A 15,657-nucleotide genomic window follows, 5' to 3' on the forward strand; every position below is an offset into this window, starting at 1 on the left:
ATTGGGGGGGTTGTGGGGACAGAGGTCAGGCAAGCACATGTGTATATGTTAGCATCAGCGCTAATAAACACTTCTGTCTGGTGACGGCGGCCACCCATGAGGATTTGTTCTGTTCTGAAGCACCATTAAGGTCAGACAGCTGCTTCACACTGGCAAAGTTCTGGGTTCTATTCTGACCATGTGGAGCGGTGGTGTCCAAACCCAGTCCTGAGGGGCCATGATCCAATCAGGATTCTGTTCTGGCCTAGAAAATGCTTTCACCACAGGTACGTTACGTAGAGACCCTCTGAATGTGGCCCAGACCCTCTGAACGTGCCCCAGACCCTCTGAACATCGCCCGGACCCTTTGAACGTGCCCCAGACCCTCTGAACGTGGCCCAGACCCTCTGAACGTGCCCCAGACCCTCTGAACGTGCCCCAGACCCTCTGAATGTGGCCCAGACCCTCTGAACGTGCCCCAGACCCTTTGAACGTGCCCCAGACCCTCTGAATGTGGCCCAGACCCTCTGAACGTGCCCCAGACCCTTTGAACGTGCCCCAGACCCTCTGAACGTGGCCCAGACCCTCTGAACGTGGCCCAGACCCTCTGATTGTGGCCCAGACCCTCTGAACATGCCCCAGACCCTCTGAACGTGCCCCGGACCCTCTGAACGTGGCCCAGACCCTCTGAACGTGGCCCAGACCCTCTAAACGTGGCCCAGACCCTCCGAACGTGGCCCAGACCCTCTGAATGTGCCCCAGACCCTCTGAACATGGCCCAGACCCTCTGAACGTGGCCCCAGACCCTCTGAACATGGCCCGGACCCTCTGAACGTGGCCCAGCAGGTTGCACAGGAAGCAGACAGATAAATGAGGCCAGTCAAGGCGACTCTCTGAACCAGAAGGTGTCAGCGTCGCCGGCTGTGAGCGGATCTGGTTCGGCCACACGTGACTTGATTTGGTTTCAGTTTCTGGCTCAGTGGCGGAACACCAGGGGTCCGAGCCGGGAGAAGAGTGGCATTTGGTGCCGACGTTGGGGGTTAATCAGCAGATTTAATCAGGATGTAATGAAGCGAGTTCGACTCTTTTCAGACTCTTTTCAGACTCTTTTCTGCATCCAGAACCTTCATTCCTGCTTCATCTCCATCCAGTTGCCATAGAAGCGCATGATTTGGGGGTCAGAGTCAGGGGGTCACTGTTTCCTGATGAAAGCACACAGTGAGGAAGAGGAGAACGTCAGAATCCACAAGCACCTGATGATGAAGGGCGGTTGTGCTCGTCAGGGTAAAACAACAAAGCAGAACCAGTATTTCCTGAATGTGTGTGTTTCTGGTCCACGAGTGTTGTTTAGAGAAAACAGGCAGAAATCTAGAGGAAACCGCTGCCATCGAGCCAGTGAACCAGAGCTGCAGCACAGGCACACGCCACAGTTCCCTGTTGTCATAGCGATGAGGGTCGCTGATAATTTTCATTGGCTGGGGTCCACATAAGGATGGTAAAATAAAGTAAAGGCGTGTGTGTTCCTGCACGAGTACAGAGATTCCATGTGCGTTGTGAGGAACTTGGAAAGGGCTGGTTGAGAGTAAGGTGTTGTTTGGCTTTAGGGTTTTAGAGCAGGATTAGGATTATGTTAAATTAACAGTTGAGTCATGCATAATAGCAGAGTCCTCACAGAGATACCAGTGCGTGTATGTGTGTGAAAGTGTGTGTATGTGTGAAAGGGGCTCGTGGGGGGTTGAGGGCAAGTTTAACAGAGAGGAACATCTCAGCTGAAACCAGGACCTGATCATAGGCAGCACCCCTTCAGGGGCAGCAGGGAACACCGGGATCCACCCGCCGTGGCGCCCGCTGGGGAGCGTGGACTCTGTCAACACGGTGGGACGGGCTCCCTGGACACCAGCACCTCCTGCAGAGCCCGGGCACCGGTGGGAAACCAGCTCTTTCCTCGTGTCACCGCCAACAGCCCGCTGGAAGATTCAATATTTGCTCTGCAGTTCAGTTATGAAAGCGAATTTGGCTGCACGTTCCAGTAGTGTGTCCCAGTGTGTGTGTGTGTGTGTGTGTGTGTGTGTGTGTGTGTGTGTGTAGGGGTCCTCCCTAGAGGTCCAGAGATTAGGAAAGAAAAGGAGCCGCTCGTTAGAGTCAGTGTGACAAATGTCAATGAGCAGGAGTTCAGATTGACCCGACACGCCGACACGGAGGCCGGACTCGGGGTATTTTGGGTTTCTGTACTGGTCCAAAAAGTTCTGTGGCGCTGCTCTTTCCTGGAATGTGGCTGAAGCGAAATATTTGTTGTTCCCATTATTGAGATTACACAATTGTATCAACAAACTCCACAAATACAGTTGGACCTCGTCGGCCGCTGCTGGAGACACATCAAGAACTTTCTGATGCTTTGATCTTTGTGCTCTGGAGGGAACAGGACAGGCCGCCACAGACGAACCACAGGCTGATACCGGCCCAGTTACGAAGGCCGTCGCAAGTTCTGCCTCCTTAATGATGAAACTGTAAAAGCTTTGAGGATGATATCAAAAGAAACTGGCGTAATCCGCTTTGATCCGCTCTGAAACTCTTCTTTTTAGAATGCTCGCTGCCTTTGAGGGAGCCTCAAAGAGAAGGTCTGGCCGTCTGTGTAGGAGGACCCAAGGATGTGTGTGTGTGTGTGTGTGTGTGTGTGTGTGTGTGTGTGTCCCGCCTCTCACAGTCCTGCCACGAGTGCAGGAAGTGAAACCGGGGTAGTGAAGCCTTGTGAGCCCCCCCCCCCCCCCCCCCCCCCCGTCCTGTTTTGAATAAAGCTTTTGCTATTAGTGGCTAACGCAGCGAGCTGAAGATGCTAATGCTAGCTCACTGTAACATTACTCTTAATGAAAATCTTTCTGTACTTTGGCAGGACGGCCAGCCAGCTGTGTTTCAGCTAAGCCCCGCCCCCTCAGACTTCCTGGATCGCCAACATCTGGTTTTCCCTTTAATGGCCCTTTCTGCTGCTTATTTAGCCGCTGACGGACGCAGATGATCAGCTACCGATGATCAGTTGCCGATGATCAGTTGCCTGTTATATTGATGAGGACTCCATCTAATACGTAGCGCTTGTGACCTTTTAACTATTCTTAAAGCCATTAAGGTTGGTTCTGCTTTGGAAAGTTCATGTTTTTATTCTCTTCCATGAGTCATTCCTGGAAGCAGCGCCGGTGTTCAACGTTGTGGATCAGACGTTTTCCAGCACACGCTCGGGTGCTCTTTGTTGCTATTAGTAACCGGGGGGGACATTTTCCTAAGTGTCCGTGCGGGCTGCTAGCCGTGCGTCATTAGCCTCTTGTACCTGCAGCCTCGTATCTGCACAAACATCAGTGTTCTGACGCAACTGGAAACAGTTAGCCCAGAAGGGAGATCAGGGCCGATCATGCCTGACATTTCCCCCCCTTTTGTCCCTCTTTGTCAGCGAGGCTAAAGCAAGGTTTGACGCACCTTAGCGCAGATGTCTGAAGCAGACAAACAGGATGAGCGGAGCATTATTCCTGGACGGCTGATCGATGGTCGCGTTTGCCTTACGACTCAACCAGAAATAGGGACAGATGTTGTTTTCTGGCTGTGACGGAGACGTTGACTCACTCTGTCCCTTCTGATTCATTCACAGACACACACACACACACACACACACACACACACACAGGTATAGTATTTCATTAGCATCTTGTTAATGTGACCAGGCAGGCTGACCCCAGGTATCTTATTTTTTTACGGCCTAATTCGTGTCCCGATGTTTAACCCTAAACCGCTACGGTGGAAAGCGCCACTGCGCGTCGCCTTGACCCCTTGTTTGCTTTACGCCTCTTTGAACGTGTTTAATCAGCTGCGTCATTTCTCAGAGTCCTCCTGTTGTTGGGTCCCAGCAGATATTTGAAGTGCACATTTTACTCCCCCTCTGCCTGACATCGACGGGACGGCTAAGGGTGTAGCGTTAGCAATCCTCTTTATGAAACCGCTGAGCGCAGTAACCCGAGGTCTGTGGGGGGGTTTATCTTAATCCGTGTGAGCACGAAGACAGTTCTATATGAAGGATCTGGATCTAATTTAAGTCTGAGCTTTGACACTTAGAAGCAGGTTCATTCATTAGCTTTGTTAGCGTGCTAGCGGCTTGACCAGTCCTGAACATGCACACTACATCAATCCATACATCCATCATAGAAACGGAGTTATTTTTCTTAAAATCAGGTGGCCCAAGAGCTGCACATTGCTATTTTATTTTGCTAATTTATTTCAAGGCATCTTATCAGGACATCAGACCTTCAGCTTCTCTCGACTTCGCTAACCTGAAACAGAAACAGCAGCCGAGAATTTTCACTCTCGGTTCAGCAGCTGTTGGTTTTATTTTTGCATTTAAACTAAAGGCAACTTGGAATTCGTCACCTCAAACTTTCGGGTTTGCTTAGCCAAAGCTGCGGGGGGGGGCGGGGGGGGGCGTCGTGGTTTCCTCAATAGAACCACATGAAAATGTTTCGTCTCTTTCTAGTCGAGGCATCAGAACAACCGTCACACTCCACAACAGCAGCAGCTGCTGTGGTAGACGAGCCCCACTGACAGCTTCAGCTAGCAGAGGCTAATGCTAACGGAGACAGACGGGTCCTGTTGCTGACCCGATCCACTGGGCCCATTCTTATTGTCCTGCAGACAAAGGCGCTCCGTCTCCTCCTGTGACACCTCATTGTGAACGCGAGTTAAATTCCTCAGGGGAAAGGCGTGTTCCCCATTCAACGCGTTCTCGGCCGACCTATTTGGGCTGGAAGCCCTGGAAGGTCTCAGGCCCGGGTTGTTAAGAGGGTTACGCAACAGCAGCGGGAGGCTTCCTGGAAAAGGCTGGTTGTGCTGCCCCAGAGGGCAAATATTAACGGAGGAGGGCAGATAAACGCCCACGCACGTCAGATAAGTGCAATAAAACCTTAAAGAGCTGATCCTCGTATCCCAAACCCTCCTTTTGTAGCGTACGAGATTTGAGATTCAATCGGTGGTTCTGGTCGAGGAGAAAGGAGGAAAGACCAAAGCAGATGCAGGTTTTCTTTTTAATGCAGTATAATTAGACTACAGAGAGCGACCGACAAATTAGAAGCATTTATACGTGGAAATACAACGACTCTGAAGCAGAATACAAATAAATAAAATATTTAAATGATCACACCCCCCGATCCCCCCCCCCCCCCCCTCTTGAATCCACAAATACTGAACTCCACCCATCGTTTCTGGAACTGCGAGATAAAGATTTGCGAGCAACCTTGATTACAAAGACGCCGTCGGCTCCATCTTCCAGGGCCGGTGCTACAGACCTGCTGTAATGGAGAGGTTGGCGTCTCCGGCCCGGACACAAGCGGGTTCGACGGCGTCCTAAAACATGTTCTTGTCTGTACTTGCGGAACGCTACACATTAGCTCTTACGTGTATATACTTGATACCATCGTTATGTGGGGGGGTGGGCTTCAGACGCTGATTAGCTGGGGGAAGAGTTCGTTAGCAAACATGTCGTCCCAGGAGCTTTCGGAACACAGGGGGGACGACATGTTGCTAAAGGGGGACGGAGATCTTTCGTATCCAGAGTCGCTGTAGGTGTCCACCAGCGAGGCTTCCTTGTCCAGGCCGCTGAAGGCCGGCGGCGAGGCTGCGGGGAAGAAGTCGTCCACCTGGCTTTGCCCGGTCCCGCCGATGACCACCTCCTGAGGCTCGTCTTTGACGCAGACCGTCTCCGCCACCACCACCACCTCGGCGCCGCCGTAGGAAGCCTCGTCTACCTCCTCTGCCTCGCTCTCCGAGTCGCTGCTGAGCCCGTCGCTCGCCACCTCCACGGGCTTGGTGTAGATGTGGTCGAAGTGGATCAGTTCATTAAGGGCCTCCAGCTTAACTGGTGGGGACCCCAGAGTCGCAGGTGCGGGGGCAGGTACTGGGTCCCCCCCTCCGACCAGCTGCACCTGCGGCTCCTGCTCACAAGATCTGAGGAACAGCTCTGGGTCAAGGATGTCCAGAATGCCCAGAAGCAGATCAGACTAGAAGGGAGAGAGAAAACGAGATTAGCCCAGTGACCCCTGACCCGGGTCTGGGTTTAAACCCTCCCTGGAAGAGGAGCTGCTCCAGACTCACCTCAGTGTTTGTAGAATCAGGACTGCTTGTATCCATTGGGAAGTCTTCAGATTTAGGAGCTGCTGGGCCTGCACCTGCTGCGGAGGCACACGTAGCCTGAGTGCTGCGGACTCAGAAGACCCGACCCCCAAACCTGCTTCCTTCCCGGTGGACAACAGACACTGAACCTGGATCGGGAATAAGAGATTTCAGCTCTCCGCTCCCACGGCGACCACCCGGCGTGGCGCTCTACGCCGCTCCTACCTCATCTTTTGAGTCAATCGTGTCCAAAGAAAGTCTCTGTCTCAGTTCCTCGTTTTCAGCCAGAAGGCCGCTCGTCTTCTCCTGGAGCAACCTGTTTTCAATGTGAAGTTTCTGATTCTGTAAAGCAGAAACGGACAACACCAATCTTTAATTTGCTACAGCGAAACAGGAAGTTTAACCGATTTGACAAGAACCACTTCTGGAGTTGTGCAACGCGCCGCCCATCGATGGGGGCGCAGAAGAAAGAAGGTCTCCAGAGCTCCTTTACCTCCATCTCCAACTCCAGAACCTGCTGCTCCAGCTCCCCCATTTTGGCCTTTTTCCTGTCTCTCGCCGTCTGAGCTGCAACTCTGTTCTTGAGTTTCCTAGAAAAATAGGTGGGGGGAGGGGAGGGGGGTCATGAATTGACACATTCTTTCCAAGCTGCTGACTAAGCTGTGCGCAGCCACCGGCCATGTTCCTGCCACGCAGGCAGAAAATAGGCGACGGTGTCCGGGATTGGAACCCGCGCCCTGGCGGCTCCGCACAGGCGGACCGAGAAGCAGTTTGACAGTCCGGATCAAAGTTGAAAGGTCGGACACCTTAGCGGAGATTAGCTCAGTCAGCTGACCCGATTCCGCGATAGCATGGTGCAATAAGGAACCGTTCCGAGGGGTTTTAGTGGCGAAATTGACCCAGTCGGTTGGGCGTGTCCCCGCGCAACAATGACCGGCTTTTAACGCCAAGCCTTGGGCCACTTATGGCCCCCCAAAAGTCGACCGTACCCACCTCCGAAGTGCTTTCTCCTCCGGGCTCAAGTGCGTGAGCCTCTGCCGCTTCCGTACTGGTGGCCCCGCAGAAGAGTTGGAGTCTGAATCCGAGGACGTGTGGCTCGTCGCGGAGGGTAAAACGACGGAGATGGGCCGGCTGAAGCCCGGCTGCGAGCCGCCGGAGGAGCCGCTCTGCTTCCCGGATATCAGGAGGACTTTGTGGGCTCCCCCGGTCCCTGCTGTCACCACCACCATGTTCGCGTATCCCTTGGACGGAGTCTGGAATCAGAAATGACCGGGTATCCTCACAGACTCGGGTATTAACTCATCAATTTGTTGGTGACCCCTCTTCCCCCGGTATTACTCAACGGTTGAAGAAAATGGATCGCGTCTGCGATCTTTTTCTACTATCGTGGTAGAAGCCGATTGGCTGGCGGCGGCCGTGACGTCACGCCGCTCCTGCTCGCTGAATGGCTGTCGCGACCTGTAGAGAAAATAACCCGAGTTCTCTGAAATCTTTCATCAGAAGTTGGCGACATTTATATTCGGCTGCTGGTTTTTTTTTTGTTGTGGGTGGATTTAAGTTGGTAAAGGGGGAAATATTCCGCCTGTTTACGTCTTTGTTTCTGCAGTTGCGTCAGATTTCACACTCACCAATCGGTGGTCGTGCACTGACCAGCTTCTCCATTTACACCCAGTCAAATGTGTCTTATCTTTATTTTCTAAACGATTATACGAGTTTTTTGGGTTTTTTTTTAGAAAATTGATTAGAACAAGTCACCAGGTCAGAATTAAAACGTGTGTGTGTGTGTTAATATTCTAACATATTTTATCCTGAAGGCCAAATTCAGCTCTCACTTTTAGGTCACCCTCATTCTCTTCTGGGAAGATATAAAACAGGCTTTACCACCCTGTTTGCCTTCCTCGAAACACTCACTTCCTTCTAAAATACCGGGCATGTTGCCAACTTTTTTACGACGTCATATTAATATTTAATTTGTGTTGCATTTTTCTACCATGCTCTATTTCTTTTAACCTATTTTCTTAAGATCCATATCTGTTGATGCTTGTTTGTAAGACATCTGTGACATTTCCTCACACATCAAAAATAACCCTGAAACCTTTTTCAGTGGAACGCTATCATGACAAATGGGCCTACTTGCTGCACAGTTCCTCAGAATAGGACTGCAGCTGATGACGACAGCCAGATACACAGCAGAAACCGCACTTTGGCTTCATCCAGCAAAGCAAACTACTTGTCCTCCAACAGGAACTCTCTTTTCTGTTTCTGCTGCCTCTGTTGCTAACAGCTCGCCGTGCTTTGTTGCCTCAGCAGGGGTAGCTGACAGCCAGACGTTCGTGCAAACGCCGCCACCTGTTTGCAGAGCTTCAGAATCAACACGAGGAACAGTAGAATGCTGTTCTTCATCTTGCTGTGTGCTGTGCTGAAAACAGAAGAATTTTAAAAATCTTAGAAGCCATTTTCCCTCGGATAACGTAATTTTAGCCATGTTTTCAAATATCTCAAATGTTTAAAGGTAACGATGAAGTTTATGGAAAGATAAAGTAGAGAAGGAATCTGAACACCCATGAATGTTCACTATGTCATATTAGGCTAGCAGCAAACGCTACGATCTTAGACCTGATTTGACCCCCGACTTCAATTTGGGGGCGTGGCCAATTCCAAAGCTTGTGACATCCCATTATTTGTCGAATTGTGAGACTTAGTTGAGACTACTCTACGGCTCTAGATCAAGTCGGAATGTGCATTCAGAGGATTGCAATATACCACAATCCACAAAAACTCTAATTCCTCCTGGTTCTTTCAAAAAACAACGTTAAGATTAGAAAACTGTTGTTTTTTACCCACATGAACTGTTCGTCCATGGTCCAACAAAGACAGAGATATCTTTGAACTTTCTGGTGAAACTAACCTATTTTCTGATTGTGTAAGCAACAATAAAGGAAGAGCGGATCTACACACAGTATCCTGTTGAGGTTGACACAGATACTGACTCAAAAATCCCCCGTCAGGGGTGAGAAAATGATCCTACATCAGTAAAAATCCTCTCCCATGTGGTGAAAATGCCCGAGCCTCTTTAAAAATCCAGCACCTATGGTCGAATGTTCCGATTCCTTCATATTGTAAACCATAATTCTGTATAATGAAGATATAATGAACCACACACACTCTGAAGACGGACTCCAAAGATTTAACTTCCACAGATAAAATTGTGAAATGTGCAACTGCACCTACATTTAAATTTTTAGGGATTTGCTTTAAGCAACATGTGTCATCCAGCCTCCCGTCATTGTTAGCACACAGCCCAGGGCCGTGTTATCAGTCAGACCTGTGCAGTCTGGTAGTGAACAGCCTCATGATCAGTCCTGTGAGCATCATACGGTGAAACATGCCGATGGATGGGGGAGGAACACAGGCCTCAAACACAAACACGACCTGCTCACACACACACAAACGCCTCCTGATCACCAGTGACAGAAAGACTCCAGAGAACTCTGCTGCTGGTTCAGGAGAGGATCTGAACATTTCAGTTTGACCTGGAAGTACAAAGTGATACAAGACGTAAGAGGCTCATTCATAAACAACGACAGAGAACAGAGAACAGCTTCTGTATTCAATAACTGCAGAGGCAGCTGGTGTCAATCTGTCCATCCACAATCACATCATGCACAGAGCCAAAGCTTGGTGAGACACTCACACGCCGTGGCGCTCTGATGACAGGAAGAGGGTGTTTACTCGGTGATTACATCAGCAGCTGGCAAGGTTTGATTGAGTCCGATCATAAAGAGCTGGAGAACATCACACCAGGGCTGGAGAACATCACACCAGGGCTGAGAACATCACACCAGGGTTGGACAACATCACACCAGGGCTGGAGAACATCACACCAGGGCTGGAGAACATCACACCAGGGCTGGAGAACATTACACCAGGGCTGGACAACATCACACCAGGGCTTGAGAACATCACACCAGGGCTGAGAACCTCACACCAGGGTTGGACAACATCACACCAGGGCTGGAGAACATCACACCAGGGCTGAGAACCTCACACCAGGGTTGGACAACATCACACCAGGGTTGGACAACATCACACCAGGGCTGAGAACATCACACCAGGGTTGGACAACATCACACCAGGGCTGGAAAACATCACACCAGGGCTTGAGAACATCACACCAGGATTGGACAACATCACACCAGGGTTGGACAACATCACACCAGGGCTGGAGAACATCACACCAGGGCTGGAGAACATCACACCAGGGCTGGAGAACATAACATGCAGGTAGTGGATCCAGTAAATCTAAAGCTAGTCATTACTATTCTTTGTAGGCCACCTTGCAGATGTTACATCTTAGAACGTCACTAAATAGGGTAGATTTCACTTCATCGTTTGAGGAATGAGATTCATCTGATGTCTTAGATGCTGGAAAATGACAATTTCTTGTAACATTTAACTGTTGTGCACATTAAGCATCACACCAAGACCAGCTGTTTCCTCTTTGTTAGCTTAGCTATAAGCTAACTAGCGCTTTAACCAAGAGAGCCACTGATCCAATGTTAACAAGTCAAAATTTATGCACGTTTGGGCTAAAGTTTGCATGAATTTCCATGTAAATTAACATAAAGGGACTCCAGGTGGTCGACGTCAAAAGTTCAGTTGGTCAAAATAAGCCCTTGACTGCAGGAGTAACCCAGATAAACGTGTGCACGTTGTTTGCATTTAAATTGCTGCTCATCACAGACCCACATAAGCTGCACATATCGGCTCAGTACTCACACACACACACACACACACACACACACAAACATGCACACACATGCTCAGAAATGCAGAAGTCAGGGATCCGCCCTGCAGCCCAGACCCAGAGCCTGTGATTAAGGTGGGTGGGTCCTTCAAAGCCTCAATTGAAAACGGGCCATTTTCCTAAAGGAGGATCATCACATAAATTACTTTGACTCTTTCCAGATGAGCACGGGGCTGCGCTGGGTGACACCACTGAGCGCTCCACAGGAAGAGGGCTTCGTTCAACACTCTCAACCTGCCGTTTAAAATGTTTAAATCAACCCTATTTTTAAACGAACCCTAACAGAACAGGCTTAACTGGATATTATTAAACAATGTCAGACAGCGCCGGTGTGGCCTCTCCTGCTCAACAACCTCACATTTATGAGGGCTTTTATTCACATCCAACCACTGTATGATTTGCATGTGTTCCAGGTTTGTTACCCCCACCGGTGATGACTCTGGAGGTTCTGCTCGCGGCAGCACACTCGTCATGGACGCGTACGTTTACCGGGCCTTGGTTGCTAAAGGTGAATGCATGGCATGCTGGGTAAACAGAAACGCCTGTGTGTGCTCACGAGGGTGGGCACCAGAGCTAATGATGGCACGGTAGAGTCCTGGACAAAGAAAGGTTCAGTGGGGTCACACCCTGGGATAGCAGCCAGCTGCAGGGGGGATGGGAGGTGGGGGTGGACGATCAATATATTTGTTTGCCTCCAGGCCCAAGCAGGGCTGTACCCATCCAATGCTGTGTTTGCTTGGCCTGGAGCCTTCCCACACACACCCCCCGCACACACACACACACACGCGCATACATTATCTGGCTTTTTAATGTTTTTACAGTTCTTTAATCATAAATGTCAAAAGCTGTGCAGATGTGACGCTGCTCCGGCGTCACACTGATGGACGATCCGGCCATAATTCACCGAGCTCCTCTTCTCCGGCACCACTTTTGTTGCCCGTCCTGATCTTCTTGGGGTCTCTGCTGGGCCGATGAGGCCTCTGTCATCACAGAGAGCTGACACAGCCGCCCTGTTGTCTAACGTGCCACACCGTCACCGTGAAAACAAGGCTGTTGTGTTCAGGTACTGGAATCCTGGTGGCAACAACGTGAGCGCCAACGGTCCCGTCTGTGTTTAATTTCACCGTGCATGACCGGGCCTCTGCTTGGGCGAATCTGATTAGATCCACTGTGATGTAACAGCGATCTGATGCAACACCGGGTAAGAATACAGCCAGCTGGGATGATGAAAACCGTGGCTACTCTTTCGTTCATCAACTCTGGCCATTCTCACTTTCTTCCCCGTCCGTTGTTCTCTGACACGAGAGGTGTTTGTGCACAACAACATGTTTTCCTGTCCAGGTTTAGAGTGAAGCTCCTGCACTGTCGAATTCCCCCGTTGTTAAACTGCCCCCTGGTGTTTAAACCTACGCATTACACAAACGCGGCTCTTTGCTCCCCCTTCCGCTCATTATTGCGCAATACTGAAACGTTATTGCAGCTAATTTCCTGCGTATAAATTTTTTTTGAACGCTCACTATATTTTGTTTTCAAGTTAAAAGTGGTTTATTACACAATTACAGAAGTTTTTGGTTAGGGTTAGTGTATTTTCTTGCTCGAGGTCGCTGGTTCATCAGTCATCTTTCAGAGCTTAAAATGACCTCCAGGTAAAAGGTCAGAGACAGTCGGGCTCTATTAACACTCAATGGCTGCACATTTTCAACGGAATAGGGTTATTTTTAGCACTTATTACAGTCATAACATGATTCCATCTGCTGATATCATATCACGGTTTGTTCGGTGGAACAAATATTATCTTTAAATCTCTCATCGGAGGGTTATTTTAACTTCACGAGGTCATCCGTGGGTGAAAGCTCAAAGCAAGTGACTTCATTTCTAACGTCCGCCTGCAGTATCTGCCTTTAATTCTGTCCCTGGACAGAGAACTGAAAAGGAGGGCAGGGAAATGCTGGTCAAGCACACAGAGACGCAGGGAGAAGAAGAAGAAGAAGAAGAAGAAGAAGAAGAAGAAGAAGAAGAAGAAAACCAGAAGCTCCGATGTCCCAACCAGCTGGAATTCTTCTTCACGGGCTTTTGCTGATCCCAGCAGTCATCGTCACTGATTTGTTGTTCTGTAAAACCAGAACTTGTTCTGAAATGGCATTAAAACCCCCGGATGAGGCCTTCCTTGGTGGAAGTTTTAGCTTGTACTTATGTTCTCTGGGCCGGATCCGGCGTTCCCGTTTTGACTCCAAAAACAGGAGATGAACAAATTGAAATGTGGACGCCTCAGTGCTGGTCCTCTTTGCTCAGACAGCAGAAGGAATAACTTCTTCTTTACTCTCTGACCGCTTGAGGGCAACGAGGAAGAAAATCCCCCCCGATCGACCGGAGCTGTGCTTCGGCCCCCTGATGGATGTCCGGCTGCTTCCGTAGCTGCCGAAGCTCATCCGGAAGCTGAGATGTCTTTCTCTGTTCAAGCCAAAAGGAAACCCCCAAATTAATGTAACGTAAACTGGACTGGATGTGTGTGTGTGTGTGTGTGTGTGTGTGTAGGCACAGATTCCATCCATCCGCCCGGCCTTTGAGGACAAGTTCCCGCCTGTGAGAGTGTATCTTCTGTCCTCCTCACTCCTCCGAGCAGATTATCGGTGTTGCAGCTCCCTGAAATGACTGACTCCTCCAAAGCCGCTAACCCCTGGGAACTTACCTGTTCCTGCAGGTCTCAGACGCACTGGTGTCTCCTTTCAAAAGGCTCCACTCTCTTTCTCCTCGCCCGCTCCTTTTCTCAAGAATGCCCCCCCCCCCCCCCCCTCCCCACGGCTGCAACCTTACCCACTCTCTCCACTGCAGCCCCATTGAAATACCTTCCTCTGGCCTGGCCTGCACTTCAAAGTTGAATTTGGCCCCCCGAGCCAGGCCTTCAGGGGCAATTCAACCAGTAAAAGGTCCAGTCCCGGAGTTTCTGGGGCTTCAAAGCCTCCAACAGTTAGCAGGTGATTGATGCTCTCATTTGTGTGCTGCAGAGGTGTAAAGGTGATCCTGCACGTCTAAATGTCTGCTTCCACAATGGGCAGAGCTGTGTGAAAGTGGAAAGTTTAGAAAGTTCTCTTCTCGGGTCCCTGGAGTCAGCAACAGTTTACGTTTGCTTTTTATTTACATTTCCTATTTCAATACCGTCGTTTTGCTGTTTGCGTTGCCGAGCGCTCGGGAGGGAATTATTTGTCTGTGCATGTTTGGGAAAATCAACTTCCTTTGATCTTTTGATCCCTGTTTGATTTGCATGTTTTCTCTCCGCAGATTCCCAGAGAAACAGCAGCCACTCGGCCAAAATAGAACTGAGTCAACGGAGTTACTCGGAAACTGCCCGGGCTGCGATCGATAACGTGCAGCCGGGCAGAGATCAGCAGCGTTTGGCTGCTTCCACGTTAGCTCAGAGGGGAATGACAGTGAATATGAGCCTCGTTATTCACACACACACACACACACACACACACACACACACACACGCACACGCACACACACACACACACTCTCACCTTAATTGCAGAGCATTTCATGACACTTTCCCACTGGGCTTTTGTGCGTTTGTGCGGTGACATCATCGGAAACATGCGACAGACTCTGCAGCCTCTGCGCATCACCGTGCTGTCATCATGAGGAAGGCATCTCCTGTCATCTGTGGGCCCCTAATTGCTTTATGTAATAATGCCGCAGCGACGCGCTCTTCTGGGAGCCATGAATGTAAACGCCCCCCCTCATCAGCTCCTTTCTTCATTAAAACATAACGTCAGCGCCATCCTAACAAAGCGCCGATTCAGGAGGGGGGGCCGGTGCATGCAGAGAGCTGCTGTGAAATGGCAATCAAACAGATTCAAATGTTACATTTGGGAACGGCTGATTATTATTTGGACACATTAACAAATCAAATTATGTCAAATCTGATGTGGGGAGACGCCTCAAATGAACATTTTTGCCTTGATAGTGCCTGACAGAAATATGTTGTATAATGAGATTGAAGGCTTGCTTTTTCTGAGCCATGCCCCCCCCCCCCCCCCCCCCCCCCCCCAGACTGAGCTACCACCACCCCAAACACTGAAACAAGGTTGGTGACACCCTCATTTTTGGGATTATCTTTTCAGTTCAGGAAGTCCTCATTTCGTCTCTCAGCCTTTGATCCTCGAACCTTGAATAATCTTGGCATTTTAAGAGCAATAATACGATATTAATGATAACAAAAGTCCAGCCTAGCAAGACCAGGAGACACAAAGTGGGAAAAGGCCGAGACACAAAGCTCCTGCACCCCCAGACACATGACACATTAATCCACAGCCATCACCCCACAAGTCTTCCACATCCTCAGCACTCTCTCAGCATAAACAAGGGGACAGCTGTGTCTAAACTCTGAGTTGAGACTCAGCTGCAGACAGACGGAGCGTCAGGAGAAGGTGCACAGCTGCTGTCAGAAGAAAAATGGATCAAATAAAGGATGCCCTTCTTTAAATATATGGATAGTATATATATATAATATCAAACAGAAAATTTTGATTCATCAAACTGCAGCTTTGGAAATCTGTGGGTGCCATAGCATAAACGGCCAGCAGAGGGCAGACTTGTAGCAAAAAACAACATTCGAAGGCTCCAACTTGTTGCCTCAATACGTTCCGTGTTCCATAGATTTAATCAAAAGGAGTGCGATGTAATTTACTTAAGCCTTGTGCTCGTGTGCGCTGCGTCTGTGTGTCTTTAAC

The 15,657-nt window shown here is 49.7% G+C and overlaps 1 protein-coding gene across 1 annotated transcript; it reads right to left on the bottom strand.

The window, feature by feature from the left end:
• Nucleotides 1-5,830: 5,830 nt before the first annotated feature.
• Nucleotides 5,831-7,356, bottom strand: xbp1 (X-box binding protein 1). Its single transcript, NM_001037943.1, has 5 exons — nucleotides 7,114-7,356; nucleotides 6,614-6,710; nucleotides 6,346-6,462; nucleotides 6,103-6,269; nucleotides 5,831-6,008 (listed from the first exon to the last, which is right to left on the bottom strand). Exons 1-5 carry the CDS (start codon nucleotides 7,347-7,349, stop codon nucleotides 5,840-5,842), a joined length of 786 nt encoding a protein of 261 aa, NP_001033032.1. The 5' UTR covers nucleotides 7,350-7,356; the 3' UTR covers nucleotides 5,831-5,839.
• Between the last annotated feature and the right edge of the window lie 8,301 nt (nucleotides 7,357-15,657).

This window comes from Takifugu rubripes, chromosome 21 (assembly GCF_901000725.2).
Source record: "Takifugu rubripes chromosome 21, fTakRub1.2, whole genome shotgun sequence".
In the NCBI taxonomy this organism is placed as follows: Eukaryota; Metazoa; Chordata; class Actinopteri; order Tetraodontiformes; family Tetraodontidae; genus Takifugu; species Takifugu rubripes.